We start from the raw sequence: 27,071 nt of genomic DNA, 5'->3' as shown, positions 1-27,071 counted from the left end.
CACTGGCCAAGACATATAGGAAGATATTTAAAACAAATGTGTTAAAAGATAAAATTACTTTCTGTAGTGAGCCAATGACTGAGTGACCTTGGGAATTGCTGATTTATTTATTTATTTGACTTATTTGCCACTCATCTCACCTTTGTAAATGACTCTAGGCGGCTTACAAAGAAAAATAAAGATCCCCTTTTTTCACTAGGACTATACATTTATTTAGCTACAACATACCTGATTACTTCATATGTCAAGAAAATACTGAAGAGAAATGCAACATTATCACTTGATATGAAATTACACTATTTTTTTTTGTAGACAGTTTTAATAACCTATATATTCCTAATGTGATGAACATGGCAACATACCTTATTTTTTGGAGTATAAAACACTTTTCCCCCCCCATAAGAGGGTGAAAATTTGGATGCATCTTATACACCGAATGTAGCCCTGCCCACCTGCTGGCCCCCGGAAAATGGGATGTGCAGAGGCAATCCTTGCAGCCTGAAACAGCTGATCTTCATGAGGCCGATCCAACTGACAATTAGCTGCTTGTGCTAATCATGCTGTGCTCAAGCTGAAATTGAAACAGGCTGTTTGCTGCAAGGAGGCAAATTGCTGGGAGGCAAAGGCAGAATATTTTTTCCCCTTGTTTTCTTCCCCAAAAAAGGTAGGTGCGTCTTATAGTCCGGAATGTCTTATACTCTGAAAAATATGGGTATGTCAATTTTAGAAACTTGAGTGTGCTATGGAAAGGTAAATGCTCAATATAAAACAATCATGGAGCCAAAAGTTTAGCTTTCACCACTTCTTTGAATTGCCTCAGAATTCAAGTGTCAAATTTCCTCCAGGAGTGCGCAGGCTTTTTGTCCCTCCTGCTTATTATCTGCTCCATTGCAAAAGAAGAAAAAAAGCTGCAATGTTAAGAAAAGTGTACTTTATAAGAAGATATCTTTACACCAATACAACAATGGGAAACTGTGATGCATAAAATAAAGGCATTTCCTTTAGTGTAAGGCAGATCAAGTAAAACATTCTTGAATGGATGATTCCTTTTTTGTTTTACATCATGTGCTAATTTAGCAATTAATAGTACATTCAAATAGGTAAAAGTATATTCAAAAAAGGGTTGAAAAAATATTTTCTCTAATTTACCATAAAAGAAACAAACACAAATTTTACAATCAAAGGGATTGGCTGTTTCATTCATTGAGCCTGTTTCTCCATTTAATTCGTGTCCTAACTAATTAAATGCAAGACGGTAAATAGAAAAAAATAAAATAAAAACAGGAAGTATTAGTTTTAATTAAAATGCACGGGTATCTTTTTTGTGGATAAAACTAAATCCATCTGGATTAATAAAAAGCATGTTTCAGCATTAAGGTACACTCAAAGCATAGTTCTTTAGGTTTTTTGTGACTTTCGCTCGAAGTATGTACAAATCTTCCTCATTGTTATTGTAGTTATAATCTGTAAGATTAAAAACAAAAAAAAAAAACAAAAAAATAGTCAAATATAATTATCAGCATAAAAGGTTTCACCTTTACCATTTCGTCTTTTCCATAGTCATTCTAATCAATTTCTCTACATTAGCAGCTAACTAATTATCATACATGAATTCTTATGTAGCCAGAAAATTAATAAGCAGTTGTAGTCTAGTAGGATACTCTAAATCAGTCTAAAAAGGCTTATACAATAGATTTCACTATTGAAGGCAACTTCCTACTTAGTGCAGGAATTAAAGCAATACACTGATCGCTGTTTGTTTGTACAATTCTAGTAACAAGATGTGAATATGGTAAACAGTACTACCATCTGATCTATCCATTATCAAAGAGAGTCAGAAACCAATCCTCTTGGCCAAAAGAAATAATCATCTAGCAAAACATCAAATTTCTGCTTGGAATGTGGGGGGCAGGATTAAAAAAACCAACAACAGTACATTTATTAAATCTTTACTAGTTTTACATCTTGAAAAAGAAAAACATCATCTCTATACCATTATAGATTTATGCTATTCAGCCTGGCCATTAGTTTTAGAACATAGAACAAAAGACAGCAAGTATAAAATTCATCCAAACTCTGTAGATAAAGATTACAAACTCCATATTTCTACATGTACAAACATGTGCTGTATAAAAAAACTGGCCTGCAGAGCAAATTGGGCTATATACTTTATATAAAAATATATAAGTATACTCTATACACTTTAGTTTTCAGTTTTGGAAACTAAGAAAGTCAATTTCTGATAATTGAGTATCCCTAGTTCATAAGTCAGTATTAGAGATTCTTCAAACTATTTGTGTGCTCCCAAGCATGGGCCACTTCCTTATCTTTGCCTGTTATGCACCAGTGATGCTCTTTGGCTATACAATACTGACTTAATTTGATATTGGTTTAGCCCTCTCTCCCTACTTTTTATAGCAAAGAGACTATTTTGCTACTTGTTAGCATGGATGGTGCTTCTACTATAATATGTAATACTTATAAGAAGAATTTTGACCAAATTAACAAAGCTGGTTTAGCAACCATGTGTAATTTACTTACGGGCCCTGGTGATGTAGCTCCTGTCCTAGCTTCCATTCGTTTTATGCTTGGATTCCGTAATGAGGATGACCCACTATAGTTATTCATTTTGTTAGTCCGTAGTTTATTTCCCAAATCAGACAGCCAGCTTCTTCTGTCAGTAGAACCATTCTCCTTGTCAATCATCTTCTCACAAGATGTCTTGGTAAGATGTGGATAATTTAGACAAGTGGCAGAAGAACAAGGACTACTAGGAGAAAAGGGCTCTTTCAAGCTTTGAATATTCTGTACTTCTCCATTAAGAGTAAGGTAGTCTCCTCTACAAGGCTTTGAACCTGCTGCCAAAGTGAACTGTTCTTGTCTGGATTTCTTAGACTCTGGGTGATGTTCAGTCATACAGTTACATCTTTTAAGGCACATCATATTTTCTTCCCTACTGGATTCTAACCTTCTCTTGGCACGTGTTTCTGACCTCAGATGTGGTGAGGTGGAAGCAAAGGCAGTGTCAGGAATATCTGCTGCAGCTATTTGTGGAGAAACTGTCTTTGTTTCCCTTACAGGTGGAGATGAATTTGGAGTCTTTGTAACCCAGTGTTGAATGGATGTAGTTGAAGTAAGCGCTAGTTTCGATAAGGTGCTTGAAGTAACTTTCTGCTTTGCAGGAGTGAAGGTGCAAATTAAGTTGGTTGGTGTCTTTACAGAAGATGATGTTGGTGTGTTGGTAGGAAGCGGAAGATCTCCCGTGTAAATTGGAGCACAAGCAGCTGGCTGTGGTGAAGAAATAAGAGGGCTGCCTGTTGGAAGAACTTTAGGTGGAGTACCATGCCTGCTGCTAAGAACTTCTAAAAGAAAAACAAAGCAGCTTTAGTGAAGATAAAGTAACATGAGAGAAAAATACAGCAATGTTGCACACTAAACATATTTAAATATTTAGAATCTGAATGACTCAGATTTGAAGGGTTTTTTCCTGTGTTTTCTTAGTAGGCAATGTGAGAATTGCTACTTAGGAAAATGTGTATAAAGTCATTTGGAAATATTTTACTTCTAGGAAAATTCAATGCATCTTGGAGAGGGTTTTTGTGGTAAAAGACAAGATACAAAATGATAAAGTCTGAAGAGATCAGGCAGCTCCACAAAGAACAAAGGCCCTGCTCAAGTAATTCTTTTTGCCTCTACATTCTCAAACATAAAAATAAATGGTAAACATCTCTGTATCCTTTTTCCAAATATTAAAATCTTAAAAAGTCTGTGCATATATAATTCCTAGGTAGCCACAGTATCATTGTGAACAGGAGGGGGCTGGAAGTACAAACATCTTGCATACTTTTATCTAGACAGCCCTGAAACAGAACTGGGGTTAAGACAATATGAATCAGTGTAAATAACTATTTTGTGTTTTTAGCATTTGCTTTGTATTCAACATATCAAGGTCTCAAAAGGAAGTCTGCTTATGATTGCTGAGTTCATGGACTTCCTTTCCCATTTCTAAGCTGTTTCAGGAGAAAATGAAGGAGAATAAGGAGATGAGATGTTTTATATAATACTACTGTCAACTTTATAAAGATGCAGCATGAACATCACTTGCAGTTTTCAAACCAAAGGATTAAACAGCACTCTTCTTTATTTATGGGAATAGGAAGTGATTCTTTTAAAGTTTCCTAAGAGAACAATGATGTATATGTGCACGTGAGATACTCGCAGCATGAAAGAGAACTGGCACATACCCTCCTATTGTTCTGCAAGTTTCCTGCATAGGAATTTTATGTTCACAGAACAATTTACTGCCATTCCTAGAGTTAGAAATATGTCATTTGCAATGCTCACTCAAAGAGACCACCATAATTCATTTTTTGGGAACTTCCTTGTAAATGAGAGATAAAAGAGATCTATCACATATGATTGTGCTATGAGTTGCAGGCAATAGATAGAAGTGAAGCACTCTTGTAACACTAAGTTTAAAGACTAATGTTTAACAATGCACTCTTTACCCTGTAAGTTTACCCTTCTTTTGCAAGTTAAGAGTTGGGAATGAATTCTTATGCAATGCACGTAAGGTCAAAAGAAATATCCTTGCCACAACTGTTAAATGCTATTCATGCACCAATAGCAATATATAAAGTAATAAGAATATAACAACAGGAATTCAGCTTATCTGTTTCTGTCCTTTGTGGGACTGAAGGTGAGGGAAATGTTAAAGAAGTTTAGTTTAAGACCATCAATGCAATGCCATATAATTATAATCCAACATTTGGACAAACTCCAAAGAATTAGATAAAAATAATTTTATTACCGGTATAGGAATGTGGTTTGAACCAGGAAACCATATTTGACAGTTAAATTTTTAGATTGTTCTTGATATGCAATATATAAATCTTTCTCACCAAATATAACATGATTAAGAATTCATTAACACTAACCATGTACAGAAAACAGATTTTGCTATTATGACATCATAGGTATCTGGAGTTCTATGATATAAAATATATGAAACTCTGGGAGTTCTCTCAAACACCTATGAATTCCACAAACTTTAACAGAGACTGAATTTTCTACAAGGCATCTCATTTTAATTTATCACTGTATTTCTCCCTTATCATTTAAATATAACAGAATACTTCATTCTTGGAGAAATAGTACCTTCCTTCAACATAGAGGGGTGTTAATATCCCCAAAATCTTTGGGTGGTGGTGGTGGTGTGTGTGTGTGTTTTATAGCATGCTCTAAGTATGATTATTTAGTAAAAAACAAAACAAAAAAAAAAAACCCTGGAGAAATATCATCTCATTTGTTGCCTGACATATTGTTAACAACCTATAACATGTTCAGCATCAGATAGATTTAGTATTTGAAATATTGCATTGATTATTAAACTGTTTCTAGCAAAACTACTTCAGAAACTTTTTTTTTATTGAAACATAGGTTTTATTTCCTGGAGTATTTTATTGTAAAACCCAATTTTTGTATATTCTTTTGATTTCTACTGCCATCTTTTTGATTTTGCATATTTTTAATTTTGGCAAATGTATGCAACAAATTTGTTGTGTATGAGAATTGCAGTAGGGCCTAGGTAGCTTTTAAGCTCTTCCCATTATTAGTATAATGGGAAGAGCTTAAAAGTGATATTCTTTATGATTCATACAGATTATTGTATGATTCATACAGGCTGAATTTAGAGAAAATTAGGAATAAATTATGTTTTGTAATTTATTTTGTAAATAAGTTTTCTAAGATCTAAATCCACATTAGAGAAAAGCGATCATTAATTCACAAGGTCTTACCTATTTTGTTTTGTTTTACTACTATCTTTTGATCAGTCCAACCAACTAAGCTGGTTTTGTCTGTCAAGACCTTTTCTGCAGTGCTTTGCCTCAAACGCCAAATCTTGATAGTGTTGTCATCTGAACAAGTGGAAATCTGCAAAATAGCATGACAAATATTGCACTGTTTGAAATATGGAATATAAAGATTAGAGTGGGCAAATTACTGGCTGCATATGGCCCCTATTATCCAATTTACAGTACCCACACTGGATGAAACTCTTTTAAGGAACCCACTCCCTAGAAGTCATCAATATCACCCTTTAATGGAATCAATATTGCTAAATAGATTTTTTTCTTAGGCTTGCCCATATTTATAGTTTGCCCCATGTATCTTATGTACAGAGGAATGCAGGCCTCAGCCTACAAAAATTAATCAGCCATGCTGCATTCACTTAGGAAGCCCTATCAAACTCAGTGTTCTTACTTCTGATCAGACAACCATTTCATTACATTATACTTTACAATATAGCAAGAACTGATTTCTATATACATAATTAATCTGCATGATAAAATGGAGTAGGAAAAGCCATTTGAGGACCAAAGATTTCTAGGGAAAACATGAAGATATGTATAAGGAAATAGGAAGAAAAAAATGTTTGGAATAAAGAACTTTTAAAAAGAGCCATCCATGTTTTAAAAACAAGAGAAAATATAGTCATGTGTTTACTTTTGCGAAAAGAGAAAATGGAATAGAAACAACAACAACAAAAAAAAAAATGACAAAACACCAGAAAGAAACCTTAGTGAAATCAGATGGACACCAGGCAACAGAAGTGACCTCTTGCAGGTGGCCATGAAGTACCATTGGAGGAAGTTGTAATTCAGATACCTATATAGACACAAGAATTAAAAAAAAAAGTATCAGGAAATATTATTGTTTATTTATGAGTAGCACAAGGGACACAATTCAAAGGTAAGACACTTGAGCTTCTAGACATCTAGACATCAATTTCACCCAGTGAATTCTCATTACTCTCTGGCTTTTCACTACACAAACCATCCCTAGAGGATACCCAAATTGGCTGGATCCTTCCCGTCAATCTTAGCTGTACACCGTAGTGCAATATATCTAGACAATTCAGGCTAGAGAGAGCTGATGTAAGTTATCAAAGAAGAGCTTCAATCATGTATTGTTGGTTAAAGGACAAAAGGAAGTAGAGAAACCAAACACATCCTGAAGAAATGTATAAACATTGTAGCTACATCTGTAAGCTAAATTCTATATTCAAAATATGCAAAAGCTAAACACAGATTATTAATCTTAAAACTAAGATTAATGCTGTCAAGTCCACATTTTGAACATTTTTACCCAGTGTTAATAGCCTTTCCTATTCTTCATTGTAAGGTAAATTGATGAATTATGCAGCTGAACTTCTACTTCCAGCCACTAGTAATATGGTTCAAGTATTCTGAGTCTAGATTTTTATCTTGAATTTTAAAGCCATTTCCCTTGCTCTTTCACACTATATCCTGACATGTAAGGCTGATGAACTTTAAGATTGTTGTATTATGTTTTCTCAATCTAAAAAAAATACACAGATCTCCATTGATCAACATAAATTTATGATTATCTTTTTTCAAATTCTCAGCATAAAGATATGGTAGCACAAATGAATTCTATACCTGGCTCAACAGTAATGCTTATGAGAGAGATTTGGGTGTCACACTGGACACCCAAAGTATGGGTTAGCAGTGTGCTGCAACTGCCAAGAGGTCAATGTAGTCCTAGGCAGCGCGGGGGATTATGGGAGCGACGGGGCGCTCCCATGTGACTCCTCTCTTGCGCGAGCTGCATTGGCTTCCGGTGGACTTCCGGGTGCGCTTCAAGGTGTTGGTGATCACCTTTAAAGCGCTCCATGGCTTAGGGTCAGGGTACTTACGGGACCGCCTTCTGCCACCAATAGCCTCCCACCGGCCGGTTCGCTCCCACAGAGAGGGCCTCCTCAGGGTGCCGTCGGCCAGACAATGCCGGCTGACGACCCCCAGGAGGAGAGCCTTCTCTGTGGTGGCACCTACCCTATGGAACAATCTACCCCCAGAGATACGAGTGATCTCCGACCTTCGGATTTTTCGTCGGGCCCTAAAAACTCATTTTTTCCAGTTAGCCGGTCTGTCTTGATTTTAGGGTTAGTTTTAAAATTTTAATATTGATTTTAATTGACAAGTTTTAAATTATGGGCCAAATTTATAAATTATTTTAACTTTATTTTTAAACTGTGATGTTTTGTATAGATGTTTTTATCTTGGCTGTTCACCGCCCTGAGTCCAAAAGGAGAAGGGCGGTATAGAAATTTGAATAAATAAATAAATAAATAAATAACACAGGGATAGCATCAAGATCACGGGAACTGATAGTATTACTCTTTACTGCAGTAGTGAGGCTGCACTTTGAATACTGCTTTCTTCCCTCGAGATCTGACAGCCCCTACCGTTCTATCCTTCCACTTAAAACCTAGCTTTTCCCCCAAGTTTTGGGATGGCGAAGTCAGGATTGGACAAGAATATGAATGCGTCAGAGAAGTGTGGCTGTGGCACAAGATTTTCCTGTTTTTAGTTTTATTGCTGTTAGTTTTACAATATATATTTTTATTGGTTGTAAATTGCCCAGAGTTATTTTTAAAATAGGCAGCTATATACAGTATGTCACAGAAGTGAGTACACCCCCTCACATTTTGTAAATATTTAAGTATATCTTTTCATGTGACAACACTGAAGAAATGGCACTTGGCTACAATGTAAAACAGTGAGTATAAGAGCTTGTATAACAGCGTAAATGTGCTGTCCCCTCAAAATAATGCAACACACACCCATTAATATCTAAACTGCCGGCAAAAAAAGTGAGTACACTCCTAAGTGATAATGTCCAAATGGGGCCCAAAGTGTCAATATTTTGTGTGGCCACCATTATTTTCCAGTACTCACTTTTGTTGCCAGCAGTTTAGACATTAATGGCTGTGTGTTGCGTTATTTTGAGGGGACCGCACATTTACACTGTTATATAGGCTGTATACTCACTACTTTACATTGTAGCCAAGTGTCATTTCTTCAGTGTTGTCACATGAAAAGATATACTTAAATATTTACAAAATGTGAGGGGGTGTACTCACTTCTGTGACATACTGTACATGTTTTAAGTAAACAAATTGTATAACTCAAACATTATGTAGATGTTAGCATGAAACAGTTCAAGCTTCATATTTTGCCCTGAATATTTATACTTTTGAGAATTCTACCCTTTTCAGGAAAATGTTTTGAAGAGGCAACTTTGTGGTAAGAAGGAATATGCAAACATTGGTAACTAGGTGATGATGAAATAATCCTAGGGCCATTTAAAATTTAATATTTGATGATTTTAATATTCAAGACACCTAGGGATCACAAATGTTGAGAGCTATTTCTCAGGGTTCTTACAAAATGTTTAAGGAGCACCCAGGCTTCCTGAATACTAAGTCAACAGAATCAAATGCAGAACAAAAGGAGGTTGCTCTAAAATTAAAGAACATACCCACTCCTTGTTTAAATGAGTTTTTATCATATTGGATTAATATAAAGTACTTAATTTTGGATATTTAAACTAGACGGGTTAACCTGAAATGCTCTAATGTGTATCACTGGATGAGGAAATTACACTGAAACATATGCATCTCTCCGCAGAAAGCTTGGCATATAAACTAAGTTTCTGAGCTGCCAGCTGATACTGGCAAATGTTACTAAAAATTCTGACTGAACTATCATAATAAAATCTTAACTGCTGGAAATTGAGGATCATGGAGATCGGGGACGTGAAAGAAACCTAATTGTGATGCAGTTTATAAACCTTGGGAAATGATTAGCTTAAAAAAAATAAAACCAATTATGACTATTAAACTTTGGTTAATGTATAGACTCTTGTTAAATATAAAGCAAGAACTTTCAGCTTGTTGTAGTTGCTGAAAAACAGAACTGAAAAGAAATTTTTAAAGGCCTATTAAAACCAGATTAAGATCAGCAACTAGAAATACAGAGAAAGTAGAGGCAAGAACCTAGCTGTTTTATATCTGGACTTGTATTCAGGTTTGACAGCTGTGTACTTTAGACACAGTATGCTGGAAACATGGTTCAATGAATCTTATTATCTTCCCTCTGTGCCTGCATATCCATCTTTTCTGCACAAAGCGAACAGAGAAATAACAGCAATGTTGTAGTCAGAGCCAACACTGCTTACCTTCCAGATATAGGCACACTGGTCACTTGAACCACTGATTAAGAACTGGTTATCTGGGCTAATGCTGGATTTGACATAGAAACTGGAATTTTGATGTCCACTGAAAACTGACACTGCAATTCAACAAAAAACAAAGAAAAACCATATACAACTTAGAGTTGAATTTGAGGATAAACCCTTTATATCACATAGTATTTTATATAGAGATGTCTCTAAACCATTTAGTACTATTTCTCTTACAAGCAGAGTAATCAAGGTTTTATTGTCAATGACTCTATTTGTATACATTACATACTTACCAAATGATATAAATTGAGATTTTAGAACATTCAAATACAAATTACTCCCCCCTTGAATGGTCAAGATTTAAAAATAAATAAGACATATATAGATGATAGAAAGAAGGCAGATCACAAAGAAAAAGTATAGATAATAGCCCTGAACTGGAAAGGAAAACAAACAAACAAACAAACAAACAAACAAACAAACGGGAGGGAGGGACAGCTTAAGAAAGAATATTACAATTAACAAGAATTAACTATTAAATACATTCAAAATAAAGGTAAAGAATTGATATAGATGCTATTAAGTTATTAATAAGCATAACAAGAAAGAAAAAACACAAATTCAGCTATTTTGGGTTTCCTCCAACAAACAAACATGGGTTCTATTAGGAAGTTGCAAGGAAAGGGTAAGACTGAATTGTTAGCTTGATAGAATCATGGTGAGAGAATTTTGAATTAACTTCTCAATTTTGAATAAATATTAATTTCCAGAGGTAGATCAATTTTATCCAAGCATACTGAAGGAAGTAATTGATTGTCTGGCTGAACCCTCATGTATTATATTTTAGATATCCTGGAGAACTGATGAAGCGCCACAGTAGAAGAGAGCAAACGTGCCTAGCTTCAGAAGGGAAAAGAAGAGGCTGGAAACTGACCAGTTAGGATAACAATGATAAATGGGAAGGTTCTGAGGAAGATAAAGAGATTTATCTGTAAGCAACTTGAAAGTAATGTAATAAGCATCAGAAATTAGCACGTGTTTTTTTTGAAAAACAGTCTTGCCAGACTCTTCTTATTTTGAACACACTCAGAAATGCTCGCAGACAGGATAAAGCTTCATATCAGCAAAGAATTTGACAAAATAACCTCATGGGATTCTGATTAGCAAGTGATTAAATGTGGGCTGAATGGAATGACAATTAAGTGGATACACAATTAGCTCAAAAATTTTACTTTTGTGCTCATTGAAATAGAGGTATTGAATGTAGTGCCAGAAGATTTGGACCTGAGTCCTATGCTCTTCAATATTTCTATTCATGTTCCATGTTTTAGAAGAGATATAGATCAGATTCCACTTGAGGAACGTTGTCTAATCCTGGGAGCCATATTTAAGAACTGAGAAAAACTAGAAAACATTCAGGACTAATGAATAAGCTCAGGGGACTAGAAAACTAAAACCTATGAGATGCATTTGAGATGTTTATGCATCATTAATATGTGCAAATACAGAAGAGGGGCAAGATCTCTTTTATCTCAGACTACAGGGCACAGAATAATGGACTTAAGCTACAAGACAAATTCCAACTGAATGTTAGAAAAATCTTTCAATAGTAAGAGCAATTTTTAAGTGAAACGAATTACCCAGAGAGCTGACAGCTCCTCTTCACTGGATTTAATTCACTGATGCCAGAGAAGTATCTGAAAACTGTTATTTGGATTCTTGCATTATGCAGGCTTAGATTTAATAGCCTAAGTGGTTTCTATTTGTATGGTTGTCTACAATAACTTCACAATGGAAAAACACTGCTTTAAAATAAAAGAGGAACAATAAGATAACAAGCTAAAAATATAACCAGTTAAGTAATATGAGAAATAATTAAGAGACTTTTTCAACTGTGGGAATTTTCTTAAAGAACTAGGACCAGCAGCTAAAATATTTTAACAGGTAAAATCAAAGTAAAAGGAGCAGGGAATGCATAAAGTTTACTCAATGTAGCAAAATAAAACTTGCCACCCGAGGTGTGCAAAATGTTTCAAGTTTCAATTGTATGAAACTATTTTAACTTTGAATTTAGCGTACAATCTTGAAAAAACCACTTTCGTGCTAGAACACATCTGTAAACAGTATCACTGTACCCTTGTTCCTGAATATAGCAAATACTCAACGAGTTCCTGCATGGACTCCTGTGCTAACTTCTAAAATGTTGCCCCTACTCTCCAAAAAAAAGGACCTACTAGGTATTAAAATTTTTTAGAGCACTTAAATTTTTTTCCTACTTATTTCTTTCTTCAGGGAATGTAAGTTTTGAACTGCGATTAATGTAATGGTGGATTGTTTACAACTTTTCACATTTGGCATTTCTGAGGTAGACACTAAAGTTTCAGTATCCAGTAGGGAAATTGCTGCTTTTCTCATTTCCTGAAACCGGTATCTTATTTCTTAAGAAGGATGTGCAGTGACACAGAGATATGGGTTACTTGGCTATTTTTAAACAACTTTAAAACGAAAGCCCCAAAGAACTCAGAGTTGTCACTAGCAAAGGGAGTTGTGTGCAATGGAGAGTGGGATGTCAGATTCCTACACTCAGCACAGGAAATTAGAGACCCTCTGATCAATATTGAAAGGAAAACCTATTCTGATATTTAGATGTAGATGGATGGATACTTATGGATGTATATATTATAATCCAACTTTCTCCAACATAGTGCTGCCTAAACATGGCTTCAAACCATGTTATTTCAAGCCTGCATCAGAATTGCTACCAGTAATGGAAACTAAGAGCTGATCCAATAGTTAGAGATTGGCCACTAATTCTACCATTTTCTCAGCATACAAATTCAGCAGAATATTTTCCTATTGTTTTATAACACCGAGAATTGTCCATTCATCTTTTCTAAAGGAACCATAACAGAGATGCTTGATCTGCCTTCTTGTTGTCATCTCTCAGAGCAATTAGCATGTTGCTTTGTTCTGTTTCAGGTTGAGCACACATGGAGTAGGATAAGCAAGCATTTTCAAGTTTGCAAACATTTTCAGGCTTTCGTAGGCAGTGTTGGCACGTGCAATTGCTCACACACCTTAGCAATGCTAAACAAATCAAAATCTTGCCTGTAAGAATCCAAAGTCAAATCAGAGCATGGGTAAATCATAAGTCCAGAAGCAGTTGAAAGGTGTAGGTATCAGGATAGTCAGCCAATTCTGGAACCAAAAAATTGAGATTCGGGTGGCATAGGGAATTCAAAGTCATGAAAATATAGAACATTTATGCAGTTGCTCCCTATGGAAAAACCAATTGCTGATAGTTGTAGTAATATAGGTTCAATTAAGACTATTGCTAGTTTGTTTCTCAATGAGTTGAGCAGAATTCTTCTGAGAACATGCCATTCTTAGTTCTCTGGAGTTTGTAACATGTTCTCAGGGATAGCGCTGCTTGGAATTGGCACCTCTGTCATTTGATTCATATTGATTCTCCCAAATGATTATTGGCAAGATTGACCGCAGGTAGTTAATTGCTCTCCAATTCCTAGGCTGACATTTGTTCAGTGCAGGCTCTTCTGTGTTTGAATCCTCTGGCTTGAAAAGATGACAGTCGGGATAGGTAGATCCAAGTTAATTTTTGTCTCTCTTGTATCTGGGCCTTGAAATCCAAAACAATCTTCTTCTAGTAGGAGTAGAGTGACAGAACCAAGAAATGAACTTGACCGTTTAGAGCAGCTTTCTTTATTCTGGTATCTGCTAGGTTTGTGATGGCGAACCTATGGCACGCATGCCACAGATGGCACGCGGAGCCATACCGGTGGGAACGCGAGCTCAGCTCTGGCACACATGCGCACACTGGCCAGCTGATTTTCAGGCCTTCTGGAAGTCGGCAAATAGGCCATTTCCGGCCTCCGGAGGGCCTTCAGGGGCATGGGGAAGGCTATTTTCGCCCTCCCCAGGATCCTAGAAAGGCTCTGGAGCCTGGGGAGGGCGAAAAATGGGCCTACCAGGCCCGCCATGCCATCACATACCAAAAGCGACGGAAGCGCGGGGTGGTGGTGGTGGTGTCACATACACATGCACAGGGGTGAGGCGCATAGAATTATGGGTATGGGCATGCACACGTGCAACCCCCCTGTGTTCCCCCCACTTTTGGCACGCAAAAAGGTTAGCCATCACTGTGGTAGGTGTTTCGAGGCTGAACATTCTGGGGACTGCATTTGCAATATATATGGAAAGCATCAGGTTGAGGAAAGATGATTACGATTACAAATATATCAATTCACCTACGGTAATTCAGAATTATCTCCATGCTGCCATTAAGACAGCTTTATAAAACTGCATATTTTTTGGAGTTATGAGTAAGCAAGTGGATATATATGCAAATGTTGTTATAAAACAAGACGCAATTACAACTCCAAAGACACATACAGCATTTTACAATATTGTTTGAACAAAAATGGAGAAATAGATAGAACAAGAGAGAAAACCCAAGATCCACCCATTTATCATAGCAGCTAGATCAATCAACTTAGGCTAGATTACAATCCAAGCATTTAGAAATCTTTATAGATGCTAGCAAAAATTGAACCAGTTCTCCAATACTGCATGGATTTATTTTCTTTCTGTTTGGTAGCCTTCCATTAGAAACACTCAAATAAAAAGAAGGCCCTAGGGGGAGGGCCTTCTCTGTGGGGGCACCTACTATCTGGAACGAGCTCCCCCCGGAGATACGGAGGATCCCGGCTCTGCGCACTTTCCGCCATGCTTTGAAGACACTCCTATTCCAGCAGGCCGGCCTGGCCTAATTTTTTCCCCTTCTTCTAAATTTTTAAACTCAAATTTTAATTCGTTTTAAATTATTGGGGGTTTTAAATTGTCTCAGGCAAAAATTATTTAATTGGGTTTTAATCATGTCTTAACTTTTGTATTTATGTGTTTTATTTCGTGCCTGTTCACTGCCCTGAGTCCTTCGGGAGTAGGGCGGTATACAAATTTAATAAAATGAAATGAAAATGAAAAAAAGGATATAAATATCTTCCTTATCTGACCTTTCCCGTTTTCTCAAAATCTAAGTCCTTATCAGTGATACTTCCATAGCAAAAACAACAAAAATTTCCCCCCCTACATTTTCAAAATATTCTAATTGTGGAATTGCCACCTGCAAAAAGGCAATTAAAGTTCTGTAGATTTTATTGATCTATCCTTCCAAAAAAACAAAAACAAACCAATTTACCAAAATTGACTGAACTTTCTGACTCTTTCAGAATTACAGAATATAGCATAAAGGTAGATGATTGGAACATAGACAAATTTCCATGGACAGTTCATTTTATTTCCATTTCCTCCCAAAAAGGAAGAAAAGGGCAATGAACACTTAATAACACCCACTATTCCAAACATATTTAAATCAATCTTTCTCAGAGGTAATTTTGCAGACTCTGAAGATGATAAATAAACAAGGCTTGGTTGAGATAAGCACAATTAACAAAGGAATTCATTGACATGATGCAATGTTCCACTTTGGATTAATGTAAAAGGCCGCTAATGACAATAAGAATACAGAGAAAAGATATACAGGTGTCCTCAGACAACTAAGCTTGTTTGTCTAAAGAAAAACAGAAAATGGAGACATCTGTAGGGGTTATAAACTTTCATACTGCGATTAATCGAAGCTGTTCTGATAGATTTGTATATAAAGTATAATTTACTACATATTGCAATTCTATGGACACACAGCTTGGCAAAAGCCATTTTCAAATATATGGGACTACCTTTCCTGGAAATGCATATGGTACTACTGCCAGAGATATAGTAAGTACATCAACCATAGCTTTCTAAACCTGTTAAGTATTGTACAGATAAACCTGTATCCCAAAATATTAGTACTTACCCGGAGTATTCTTCAGACCTGGCATACAGAACATGTATATATTATCATCAGTGCAATTAGCAAATAGGTTGGTTCCAGTGGAATCCAAAATAAGACTGGAATATCCTACAATACAGAAGATTCTGTTGTCAGACTTCCCTCCTTAAAGGCTGGATAAGAAACAGCTAATCCCAGGAGCAGAAATCTGATTATTAGTATTTATTGGAAGATTAAAGGAAAATTATACACAAAAATTCCAGCAAGTGCTTTCAAATAAGATATTAAGGTTCAAGCAGTGTATGGTGGTGAAATTCATCTACGTTTTATGTTCTTTCAATACAAAGAGGAGGTTTGCCTTTTTTGTTAAGGTGGAATAGCATGCATTTTTTCATTATTTTGGTAAATGTGAGTCTTTTTATAACTAGGGAAACTGACCTCTTATGCTTATTTAGTCAGTCTGTGGGTTTTGATAAAAGAAATAAGGATATAAAAAAATATATTTTAGCACATCCCATATTGCAGTGTAAAAACATTTCTATAATAGCTTGTGGAAATCAGATTTTATTTTTCTTCCATTCAATTGAGACTGTTTTTCAGACTGCCTGAGCAAATCCCTGCAATTTTCTTGGCAAAGTTTTTTAGAAGTAGTCTGCCATTGCCTCCTTCCTAGGACTGAGAGAGTGACTAGCTTAAGGTCATCAAGCTGGCTTTGTGTCTAAGGTGGACTAGAACTGTCAATCTCCCAGCTTCTACTCTGCCGCCTTAAACCACTACACCAAACTGGCTCCATGTAAATCAGATAGAAAATATAAAAAATAGGTAGAAATCAGAAGTATCTAAAAAGTGTTTCAAATCACTGCTTAAAAATTAAAAGCCCAGGGAAATGGAAAACTTTGCTTGGCATCAGGGGAGAAAAGCTGTCTGAAAAGCATTCCCTAAGAGAAAATTGCAAAATCTTCTCAGTTCTGCTTACATCACATCAGAGGAAGTAGCAGAGCACTGAGAAGACCTACACATATAGGCAGGCTCTTATTATTCAGTCTGATTAACATCATAGCAAGTCATATTTACACTATTTTACAGAATGGTTTTGACTATGACAACATTAGGTCACTCACCAACAGAATTTCTGCTTTTTTGAGATTTGAAATTCAGTCCACTTGCATTCATCTAGTTCCTTAGTAATGCTGACACTAATCTAGCATGGCAACTGCTACCATTAAATCAGATATAAAAGAGCTGGATACTGTCAGTGTGTTGTTTAACTCCTAATGACCTGCCTGAGACATCATAGAACATTGAAACTCATAAGGGCCAGAAAATAAATTGTACAGCTCTTTATAGCATAAGTGACCAACACAGAATCCTCTCCAAAAACAAAAACACCTTTTTAAAAATCATCTTCCATGATTGTGGAAACAGTGTCTTTAAGGTCCATCCCAAAGAGTAACGTGGCAGCACTGAAGACTATTGACACCTAGAGAATTAGCTCATCCTGCCCATTCTCTCAAAACAGGTAACCAAACAGGGTCATTAATTCCCTTATTTTATTAAAGATAGTCCTGAAATCAGGCTAAGATAGATCTTGGTAACTGACCTCAGCACAAAGTGTAATGCTAAAGTATAAATATAAAACAGAGCAAAAGCAAAGAAGTATCTGCTTTGTTTTGGAATGACCCTGTCTTCCTTCTTGAATATTCAGTTATGCCATACCAAGTTTACGGGTACTGTTCCCAGGGTAGCTGAAAACTCTGGAGGGCACTGGTTCCTGCCGGTATGCAGTGTAGTTCTTGCGCAGATCCCATATCTTGATCACACTAAAATTAAAAAAACAGAATTCTTCAGAATTTCATACAATGATCAAGCCTTCCTCAGTTTGATCTTCTCCAAATATATCTGACATGAATTCAGTGAACCATAGTCCCAAAACATGTGAAGGAAGCTTGCTATACTCAGACCAAGAATAAAACACTAATTGACAGATAGGATATACCTTTAATTTACATATTTGTTCAGCTAGCAGGGGAACAATATAAATTGAAAAATACAGTATTAGGAAGCATACTATGAATGTCTACTTATCTAATTTATTTAAATTATAGTTAGCCCAAATCAAAAGATTATGGATGGGCTACAAGATATTAAAAAAAAAAAGCCAACCCTCTCCAAAGACAAACATCACTAACACTTTGCTAGGTTCAACAACTCAGTGAAATAAACTTTCAATAAAGTATTGAACTATTTTCATTAATTTTCTAAATGCCATGAGGGAGAGGTGGACTAGGACAAGTGTGGGGCTGCCCACAGAGGCCTGTTGACTTTTTCATGTCCCCTCTGACTTCAAAAGTAGAATTCTTAACAGTACTTCCCAAGATGTTCTTCCCAAATGGGCAGCTTCAATTCTGATTAGGCTGTGTCTGATGCAGCCCCGTGCTACATTATGTATTGCTTTTATAGGCGATTATTAGCACTTTGCATTGAGCCAGGAAATTTAGTGATAGTCAGTGCAGAAACAGGAGAGTTGTTACCTTGCAAGAAACTGAACTATCAATAACAGTGGCTCTATCTCAACAGTTGATATAACAATTGTGTATAAAGAATGCTTATGTATTGTAGACAAATTGTAGCTTCCAAATCATTTACAAAGCTTCCCTCCCACTGAGTGCATTACTATACTCCTGGCAGGTAATCATCAAAGTATCAATTATCAAGGCCAGTGTATCCTGATCTAAGGAGGGCTACAACTCATGCATCAGCTAAAGCTAGGCAAAGGTGCCACAATAATGGCCTTCACTTGCTATTTAAAAGCAGCTGTGAATCGAAGAACATCCCCAAGGCACATATCACATTTTATGGGGCAATGTGACCCTGTCTAATGGCCTATGTTAGTACAGTGACATCTGCTGATATAAAGCAACGCAACCTTGGAGGGATTTAACCAATTTTAAATATAATACAAATATATTAAACATTATGTTACTACTATCAGGGTATCACCTTCCAAGAATTGACAGTACCCAAAGATTGAGAAATTATCTTTTCAATTTATTTAATTGCTAAGAGAGACAGCAGCTACATCATGCCTTTAAAGCCTATACAATATGGGAGGTGTGTTTCACCATGTTCTACTATGATTCAGCTGTAGGATGGATACTTATTTGACAAATGGCTTGTCTTATAACAACATAACTAAGAAAATATGCTGTCCCCCCCACCCCCAAGAGAGTCCTTGTTCCCCAGGTAAGAGGTATTCTATGCAGTTTCAATGAAGTTTCATTACATGTTCATATGAGCAAACAATCCAAAATTAGAAATCCATAATGCTTCTCAAAATATTTTTTTAAAAAATTGCTGGAAATAGAAGTATTGACTATTACCCATCAACAGCCCCCGCTGAGATTAAGGTATGTTCATCTTGAAGTAGTACCACTGTTACACTCTGCTGGAAATCCTAAAAAGAGAAATGGGAAAAGAGGTTATTTCTCAACAGGCTAATACTATAACAAAGTTAATTTCAGTACTGATTTGTACATTTCCTATAAACAGCTTCCCATTTGACCCAGTTGGTAATTATTTATTGATGTTTCAAAAACTGTGGCTCTACTCTCAATAGCTGATACAGTAATTATAAAGAAAAACACACAAAGGAAGGGAAACCTAATTACCACTGTCTTCACATTAATCTGCCGAGTCCCACTGAATACAGATATATTGATTTCTAAGTCAGCATAATTGAGATTAGATTTTGTATGCTTTACAAATTATTAAAACTAGCTTCTCAAGATTTAACGTCATCTACGCCTATCTGGATGCAGAATGCAACTTAACCAGAATAATTAAATTTTTCTAAAATCCCCTGCCTATGTGATTCCTTGTGAGATAGGTTGTAAAGTATGATGTAGCTAGTGCATTTATTTCTAAGCTTACCTTCCAAAGGTAATCCATAACACATCCGCCTAACAATTATGATAAGTGAAGAAAAATGTATTTAATCAATTTATATACCCATCACTTGCACATTGGGATTCTGGGCTATGATTACAAGAAAGAAAAAACCCAACAAATAAAAACAAAGAGCATAGAGCCGTGATGGCAAACCTATGGCCTGCATGCCAGATGTGGCATACAGATCCCTCTCTGTGGGCACAAGCGCAGTCGCCCCAGCCCAGCTCCAATCACTTTTCATTCAATCAATTCCAACTTCTTGCAAAAGAAAAAGATCTTACGAAGTTGGAACTGATTGGGTGAACTTTTTCACTTGCGTGGTTCACAATGGCGGAGATGGGATCCCATCCTCCTCCTCAAGCCCATTATGACATGGAGCCACAATAAGTCAGCCTTCGGACGTCATTCCCACCACCCAGCACCAGCTATGGGGTTCCTTCTCCTCCCCGTGCAGAGGTGTGTGTGTGTGTGTGTGTGTGTGTGTGTGTGTGTGTGTGTTGAGCGAGAAACTGAAGGAGGCAGAGAGATAGAGAGGGAGGGAAAGAGAAATAACATTACAAAAGTTTTTCTTTTTTATTGTTGCTAAACGTAATGTTTCAAAAGCAGAAAAAGTCGCCCCAAAGGAGTCTTTGAGGGTTGAACTCAAATAGATATCAATGTAATTAATTCAGTTGTTTTCCTTAATTGCTACCATCTCCCTAATAATTTCAAACTAGTACAGTGGCCAAAACAGAACATGACAAAATACAGCCTTAAAATTCCAGATTCTTACCACTGAGGGTGCAAGTCCTTTCACATTCTGTTTTTTCTTCCTCAGTTTGGATGGTGTTTTATCTATGATGTTGTGGGCACCACTTATTTGTTTAACTTGTCTGTAAAATCCATCTGTAAAACAGGTTCAGGAAACATTTTTTAAAAGACCTTCTCTTCTGGCTTGTTCGTATATGGTAAATGACCCACAATATACTGTAAATTCATCCAACTTTATGAAAACTGAATATCTTACCTAGTATTAATATGTATTATGTAATGGAAAGCACTGGAATGAAGACAAGGAAATCCAAGTTCATATCCACAAAACCCGGGATAATCTAGTGGTCACTGCCATCTCATAATACCATTGCAATAATTCAAGAGAATAAACAGACACATCACATACCTTTCTTACTGCATCGAGTGTCCCAGATCATGATATTTCCATCCCTTCCTCCAGTACAGAACACAGCTATAAAATACAAAATTAGAGTGCTTCACTAAAACAGTTCATGTTGATTAGAACTAATTCAGTAATTCTTCAAGTGCATTCCTTGGACTAATAGTAGTCCGTAGAAATTTACTTCAGCTTTTGTATGCTCATGGGCCAGAGCCCAATTGCTACTTTAGCCTTATTTGTGGAAGGCACTCACACTCCACTCGTAGTCTATCTATTCAGCCCTTGCCTTCTTGCATCCCCTGACAACTATGTCCTCATTTTACCCACCTCAGGATGGAAAGCGGAGTCAACCTTGAGCCAGTGAGGATCGAGCCTCTAGCCATGAGCAGAGTCAGCTTGCAATATTGCATTCTAACCACTGCACCACTATGGCTCTTAAATACAGTACATTTTTTTAAAAGTGGGGGAGGAGTATTTGTTTAAGTGGTTGCCTCTTTTTCTTAATAGTTCTTTGTTGACCACAGTTGAAAAATGTAGAGAAACTATGTTCTAACTTTATCTCTGTTTTGAAATACTATTTCAAGCACTAAACATATTTTATATTTATAAACGCAGATGTTTTGTTGTATACTTCAAAGTAGTCTAAACTACAGTTTTTGAGGAATTTTTCAATTCTATCTTGAGCTTTTCAAAAAATATACTTGAGAAATAATTGCTTTTGTAAATGTAAAGATGGAGTATTAGACTGGGATTTCTACTTTAATTATCCTTGCTAGTTCATTTAAGAACATACGATAGCAACATAGCTTTCTCACAATTTATGATCTATGAACATTGGCGTAACCATGGCACTGTAATGGTATTGAGCATATAAGTCTCAAATTCCTATGCTCCATAGTTTCTACAGTAATCCCTCCCCCAATTCATTAAAGAACAGAATATTAAAGTTTACCTTTTTCAAATTTAGAAAAAGCAACTGATTTGAGACTGCACTGATGTCCTTTGCACACTCCCAAGAGTTCACCAGTTTTTATATCCCACACTTTTGCAGTTTGATCCCCTGAAGCAGTAACCTTAGAAAAAACAAATTCAAGTTTACCACTGGAAGCAAAAAATTATGGTACCTTTAACATAAGTTTACAAAACAAAAGCATTTTTTCAATAGATATATGAAATGAAGTATTAATTCAATATTATGTATATTTTCTCAAAAAATAAAACTCCAGCAAGTTCATGGAACTTAGTCCCTACATAAAGTACATACAATTCCTGTTTTGGAAGGTATCAGGTACATAGAAGATTAAAGACATCTAAGTATAAGACATATACAAGTGGTCCTCAATTTACGACCACAATGGAGCCCAAAATTTTTATTGCTAAATGAGACAGATGTTAAGTAAGTTTTGCCCCACCTTTCTTGCCGCAGTTAAGTGAATCACTGCAGTTCTTAAGTTAACATCACAGTTAAGTGAATGTGGCTTCCCCATTGACTTTGCTTTGTCAGAAGTTTGCAAAAGGTGACCATATGACCTTGGGACACAGCAACCATAATAAATGAGTCAGTTGCCAAGAATCTGAATTTCGATCACATTACCATAGGGATGCTACAATAGTTGCAAGTATGAAAAACAGTAATAAGTCACTGTTTTCAGTGCTGTGTAAGTTTGAATGGTGAATAAATGAACTGTTAAGTCGAGGACTACCTGAAGATTAAAATATAATAATGCTTCCTAACAACAGATGCGCCAGACACAAATACATTAAAGAATCAAATTCAGAAGGATAATTATATTGCTGAATCCCATTTTTAAAACAGGATCTAGAATGCAAGGTTCAACTGCAACACTGCAGATTAAAGGGAAGTCTTTAACCACTGCTTCTCTCGTTAAAGTGAAAGAAAACTTTAGTCTAATTCACTACTATACTGAATGAACTGCTAGTTTTAGTCCTGCCTTTTGCATCAAAAACAATAAACATCTAGTTTAAATTCACATACTGTAATATTGTACCAAACCAGAGGCAGTGGTGAATGGATAGCTCGGCAGCAACTCCAAATTTCAAAGTTTTTTTTTAAAAAAATTATCTTAACTTTTTTCAGCATGTAACATCCATTTACCTACTTTTATGAACCTCCATAAAAAGTAAGCAAACCAGCAGTTAGTTTCCAGTGGTTTCCTATCATGTTTTGCTGGGCTGAACTAAGAAAACACAAGGTATTTCGTGTTTTGTTCCACTGGAGCCCAGAGAACATGGATATTTCAATAGAAAGTTTGTCGTGATCATATCATTTCTGGTCATATCAGCTCTGGTCATATCATTTATCTTTTAAGCTGTACTATATTACTAAGTCCACTTAATGATCTTGCTAGAATATTAAGAGCCAGAAAAAGCATAATGAATTGCAAGCAACAGAAATAATTAGAGGGAATAGCATAACCCAAGATTGAGTGGTATCCATAGCTAATAAAACAAACAGTGATGATTTACAGTACTCACAATTTTGTGTTCATAGGGCATCCATGCAAGATCAAACACAGCATTTAAATGAGCTTGCCATTCTGAAGTGAAAGTAAAATATATTAGATCTAAATAAACCAAATTCTTGGTAATAAAACATCCACATATGAAAAATGAAGACTATTACCTTCATCAAATTTACAAAGAACAGTACCACAATGTAAATACAGTATTAAAAAAAAAACCTCTACAGGCTACTGCTTTTATCAAATAATCCAATTTATACAGTTCAAATACAAGCCTTTCTTTTTACCTTTAACAATTTTCTTGTTGCTCAATTGTGTGTGGGTATCATACAACCTAACAAATCCCTCTTCATTGGCAACACCAAGTACATGTTGCACATCTGGAGCTGAAAAATAATGTAGTAATATTTGTATTTTAAAACTTTTTGTAAGCTTTTTAATAGTACACAACTTTTCTGCATCAGAAAATTACTGTCATATATTCTAAGTGTTAATCATACAAAACACAAAATATAAAGACATTTTTGTAAATATCAACTTTTCTCTTATTTTTATTACCCTAAGAATAGACAAACATTGGCTACTTTGAAAGATTAACTTAGTAACAAACAAGCTACTTTGAAATTAGGCAAGATGAATTCACCTAATATATATAAACAAGTTCTCTTTCTCTATATCCTTTTGATAGCTGCTTTCAATAGAGGACCGGATAGTCAATTTCTTTAGGCATTAATTGCTTTACTTTTCCAAGATTACTTACTTTCCTACCTTTGCTGAATTTGGAAAATGGCTACCGAGCAAAAGAAAATTTGATGGTAGATAGTGTATATTTTCTTAATTTTGTCATGGAAATACTTACATATGGATGGCTATAGCCTATCTGAAAAATAAAAAGCATCCCAGAAAAATGTAATGGCAAATCACTGCAAGGAAAAGTATAGGATGTTTTCCACTCAAAAAGTAATTGATGTAAATTTATGTAAATTTACTACTCATCCTAAACTCCCTAATGCATGAAAGTGACTAGCCTTCACCTTGATTAGGCCCAAATGATCTGAATGTTACCAAAAGTTATCCAGCATGTTCTTTCATCCTTATAGGGAATCTTTTAGTCTAGTATGTTTGTTTGGACTACAAATTAGATTTTTACTTTTCCATTGACCATGATGGCTTTGTATTATAGTACAAAAGAAAAATAAAATTAGAAATCACATCAGAAAAGTCTATCTACCTTTAAACCAACATAATGACAAACCTTACAGATGAGGTACCACTTTACCTGTTGAAAAGCTACAGCCAAAAGGAGGAACTGGAATTCCCATTTCTCCATAGGAAGGATGGTCATCTTCCTTAATACACTGATACTGTCCCAATAGATGGTGTAAGGAAAATCTTGGTGCCAAACCTATCAAAAGTTTATAAGACGGAGAAGTTTATTTTATTTTTAATTTTTTTACTGAATACAAAGTAATGAAACAATAATAAGCATAAACACCAACAAAGAACTTCCCCCAACATCACATACTCACAAGTAGAAATAAATGTAGAGCTTTCCTGAACTTCAACTTCATATAACCCCAAGACTTGCAAGAATAGCCAGGTATTTACATCTTTTAGGAAGGTTGGGACGGTAGGGCCTAGCAGATGCCTTGAAGCGTATTCTGAAGGGCATTTTTTAAGCGATATGTGAAAAGCTGACAACAATTCTGCAAGCAGGTTTTAAGATTTCTTCATGTATCACCATTAAACACTGATTGACATTATATTCTCCCTCAATATCTCCTAAACCACCTGTGCCTTCAAAGTATATTGACTACCTACCTAGTTCCCTCATCCTCAGTCTCCATTGATCATATCCTATGGAAACGTTGCACCAGTAGGCCAAGTTATCTCGCCCACTATTCAGTCAAACATGGGTTTCTCTGATCCACCTTCCCCATCCCTCTTAAGTGTTGTATTTTTAAAGTGCTTTATAAGGTCTACAATATATAGTATCTGCATTGAGACATCAACATAATTCTGCCTACTATTTATCTTCATTTTTATTTTATTCATTCATATAAATACAATCGAGAGAGTCCAGAGATATTCTACGAGAAGAGTCCTCCATTCCTCTACCTGCAATAAAATACCTTATGCCACCAGATTCCAAATTTTGGGCTTGGACAATTTAGAACTACGCTGACTTCAATCTGACCTAAGCATAGTACATAAAATTATCTGCCACAATGTCCTACCTGTCAATGACTACTTCAGCTTCAACCACAACAATACATGAGCAAATAATAGATACAAACTCAAGGTAAACCGCTCCAAACTTGATTGCAGAAAATATGACTTAGTAACAGAGTGGTCAATGCCTGGAATGCATTACTTGACTCTGTAGTTTCTTCCCCAAACCCCCAAAACTTTAACCTTAAGCTGTCTACTGTTGACCTCACCCCATTCCTAAGAGGTCTGTAAGGGGCGTGCATAAGTGCACCAGCATGCCTACTGTCCCTGTCCTAATATTCCTTTTTACTCTTACTCTTTTCATGTATCCAAATTATGTTTATACTTTTACCTGTTATCTTATATATGTTTGACAATTAAATTTATGATTATGATTCATTTCAATGGGGCAAGTTGGGGCATGTGATTTGAGCCATTAGCTGTGTTGTCCTGTCATTTTTGGTGAAAGGGGCAGCTATACAAATTTAATTGAGAAATGAATGATTAACGGATAAAGGATTTTCTGTTTATGCCAGAATGGCCACAAGGGGAAAAGAGAACAGAGAAGAGCAGGAATGCCTTCCTCACTCCCTCGAGGAAGCATAAGAGCTAAAAGAGAGCTGGTCTTAAAAGACCAGTGGAGGAGCAATGAGGGTTGTTATTATATTTTGACCCCGGTCTCCTTATAACTCAGGGCAGAGAGCATACCCTGATACTCCTTCCTATTTTCTCCACAACAATCCTATGAGGTGGGTTTGGGCTGAGAGAGTGACCGAGCCAAATTTATCCAGCTGGTTTCCAGCCTAAGGGAGGCTCGGAATTCAGAGTCTCCTGGTTTATAAACCGCTCATACCAAGCTGGCTCTTTTCAGGAACGAGGGGCTTCCCAACACTTACCCTGCGGTCCATCCTGGCAGCGACGGACTAACGAACGACACAACATCACAACAACGCCGGCAGCTGGAAGCTCTATTATCACCGCGCGTTAAGCCCGCGGGAAAAAGAATAGCTTCTCCACAAAGATCTCCCGCCAACCCGAAGTCCGCGCCAAAGACATTTTTCTACCGCTATTGGCTACCCTGGCGGCAAGAAGCCGCGCCCCCTCTTTTCCATTGGCTTCTCCTATCCCACCGCAAGCGGATGCCACGCCCTTATACTGAGACATTAGTTTTTATAAACCAACCGGTCTTTTTTTGAATTGCGCATGCGTAACAACTTTCCCACTGGTTGCGATAGATAGCCGATCTTCCGGAAAGAGTAATAATCCGCGTGGTGGCAGGGGCGGCAGCGCGACTGCGCAGGTGCCTAAACCTGGAGCTTGTGCACAGGCGCAGATAATTAATGTTGGAAACGGGAAAGAGAGAGCGTTAAGACTTTGC

At 36.4% G+C, this 27,071-nt stretch overlaps 1 protein-coding gene across 1 annotated transcript; it reads right to left on the bottom strand.

Annotated features, from left to right (window-relative positions):
* Positions 1 to 1,398: 1,398 nt before the first annotated feature.
* DTL (denticleless E3 ubiquitin protein ligase homolog) lies at positions 1,399 to 26,857 on the bottom strand. Its single transcript, XM_070948756.1, is given in 17 exon segments — positions 1,399 to 1,464; positions 2,542 to 3,362; positions 5,799 to 5,934; positions 6,580 to 6,669; positions 10,045 to 10,157; positions 15,923 to 16,027; positions 17,615 to 17,718; positions 19,279 to 19,352; positions 20,619 to 20,731; positions 21,006 to 21,071; positions 21,952 to 22,072; positions 23,496 to 23,557; positions 23,770 to 23,868; positions 24,762 to 24,887; positions 26,590 to 26,680; positions 26,682 to 26,749; positions 26,752 to 26,857. Coding segments are annotated over 17 exon segments (2,361 nt in total).
* Between the last annotated feature and the right edge of the window lie 214 nt (positions 26,858 to 27,071).

The sequence above is a fragment of the Pituophis catenifer genome, unplaced genomic scaffold (genome assembly GCF_029215685.1).
Source record: "Pituophis catenifer annectens isolate HBS135680 unplaced genomic scaffold, rPitCat1.0.hap2 SCAF_1, whole genome shotgun sequence".
Taxonomy (NCBI): domain Eukaryota; kingdom Metazoa; phylum Chordata; class Lepidosauria; order Squamata; family Colubridae; genus Pituophis; species Pituophis catenifer.
Note: the sequence above shows the minus strand (reverse complement) of the source record. Positions and strands in the feature narration are given on the sequence as shown.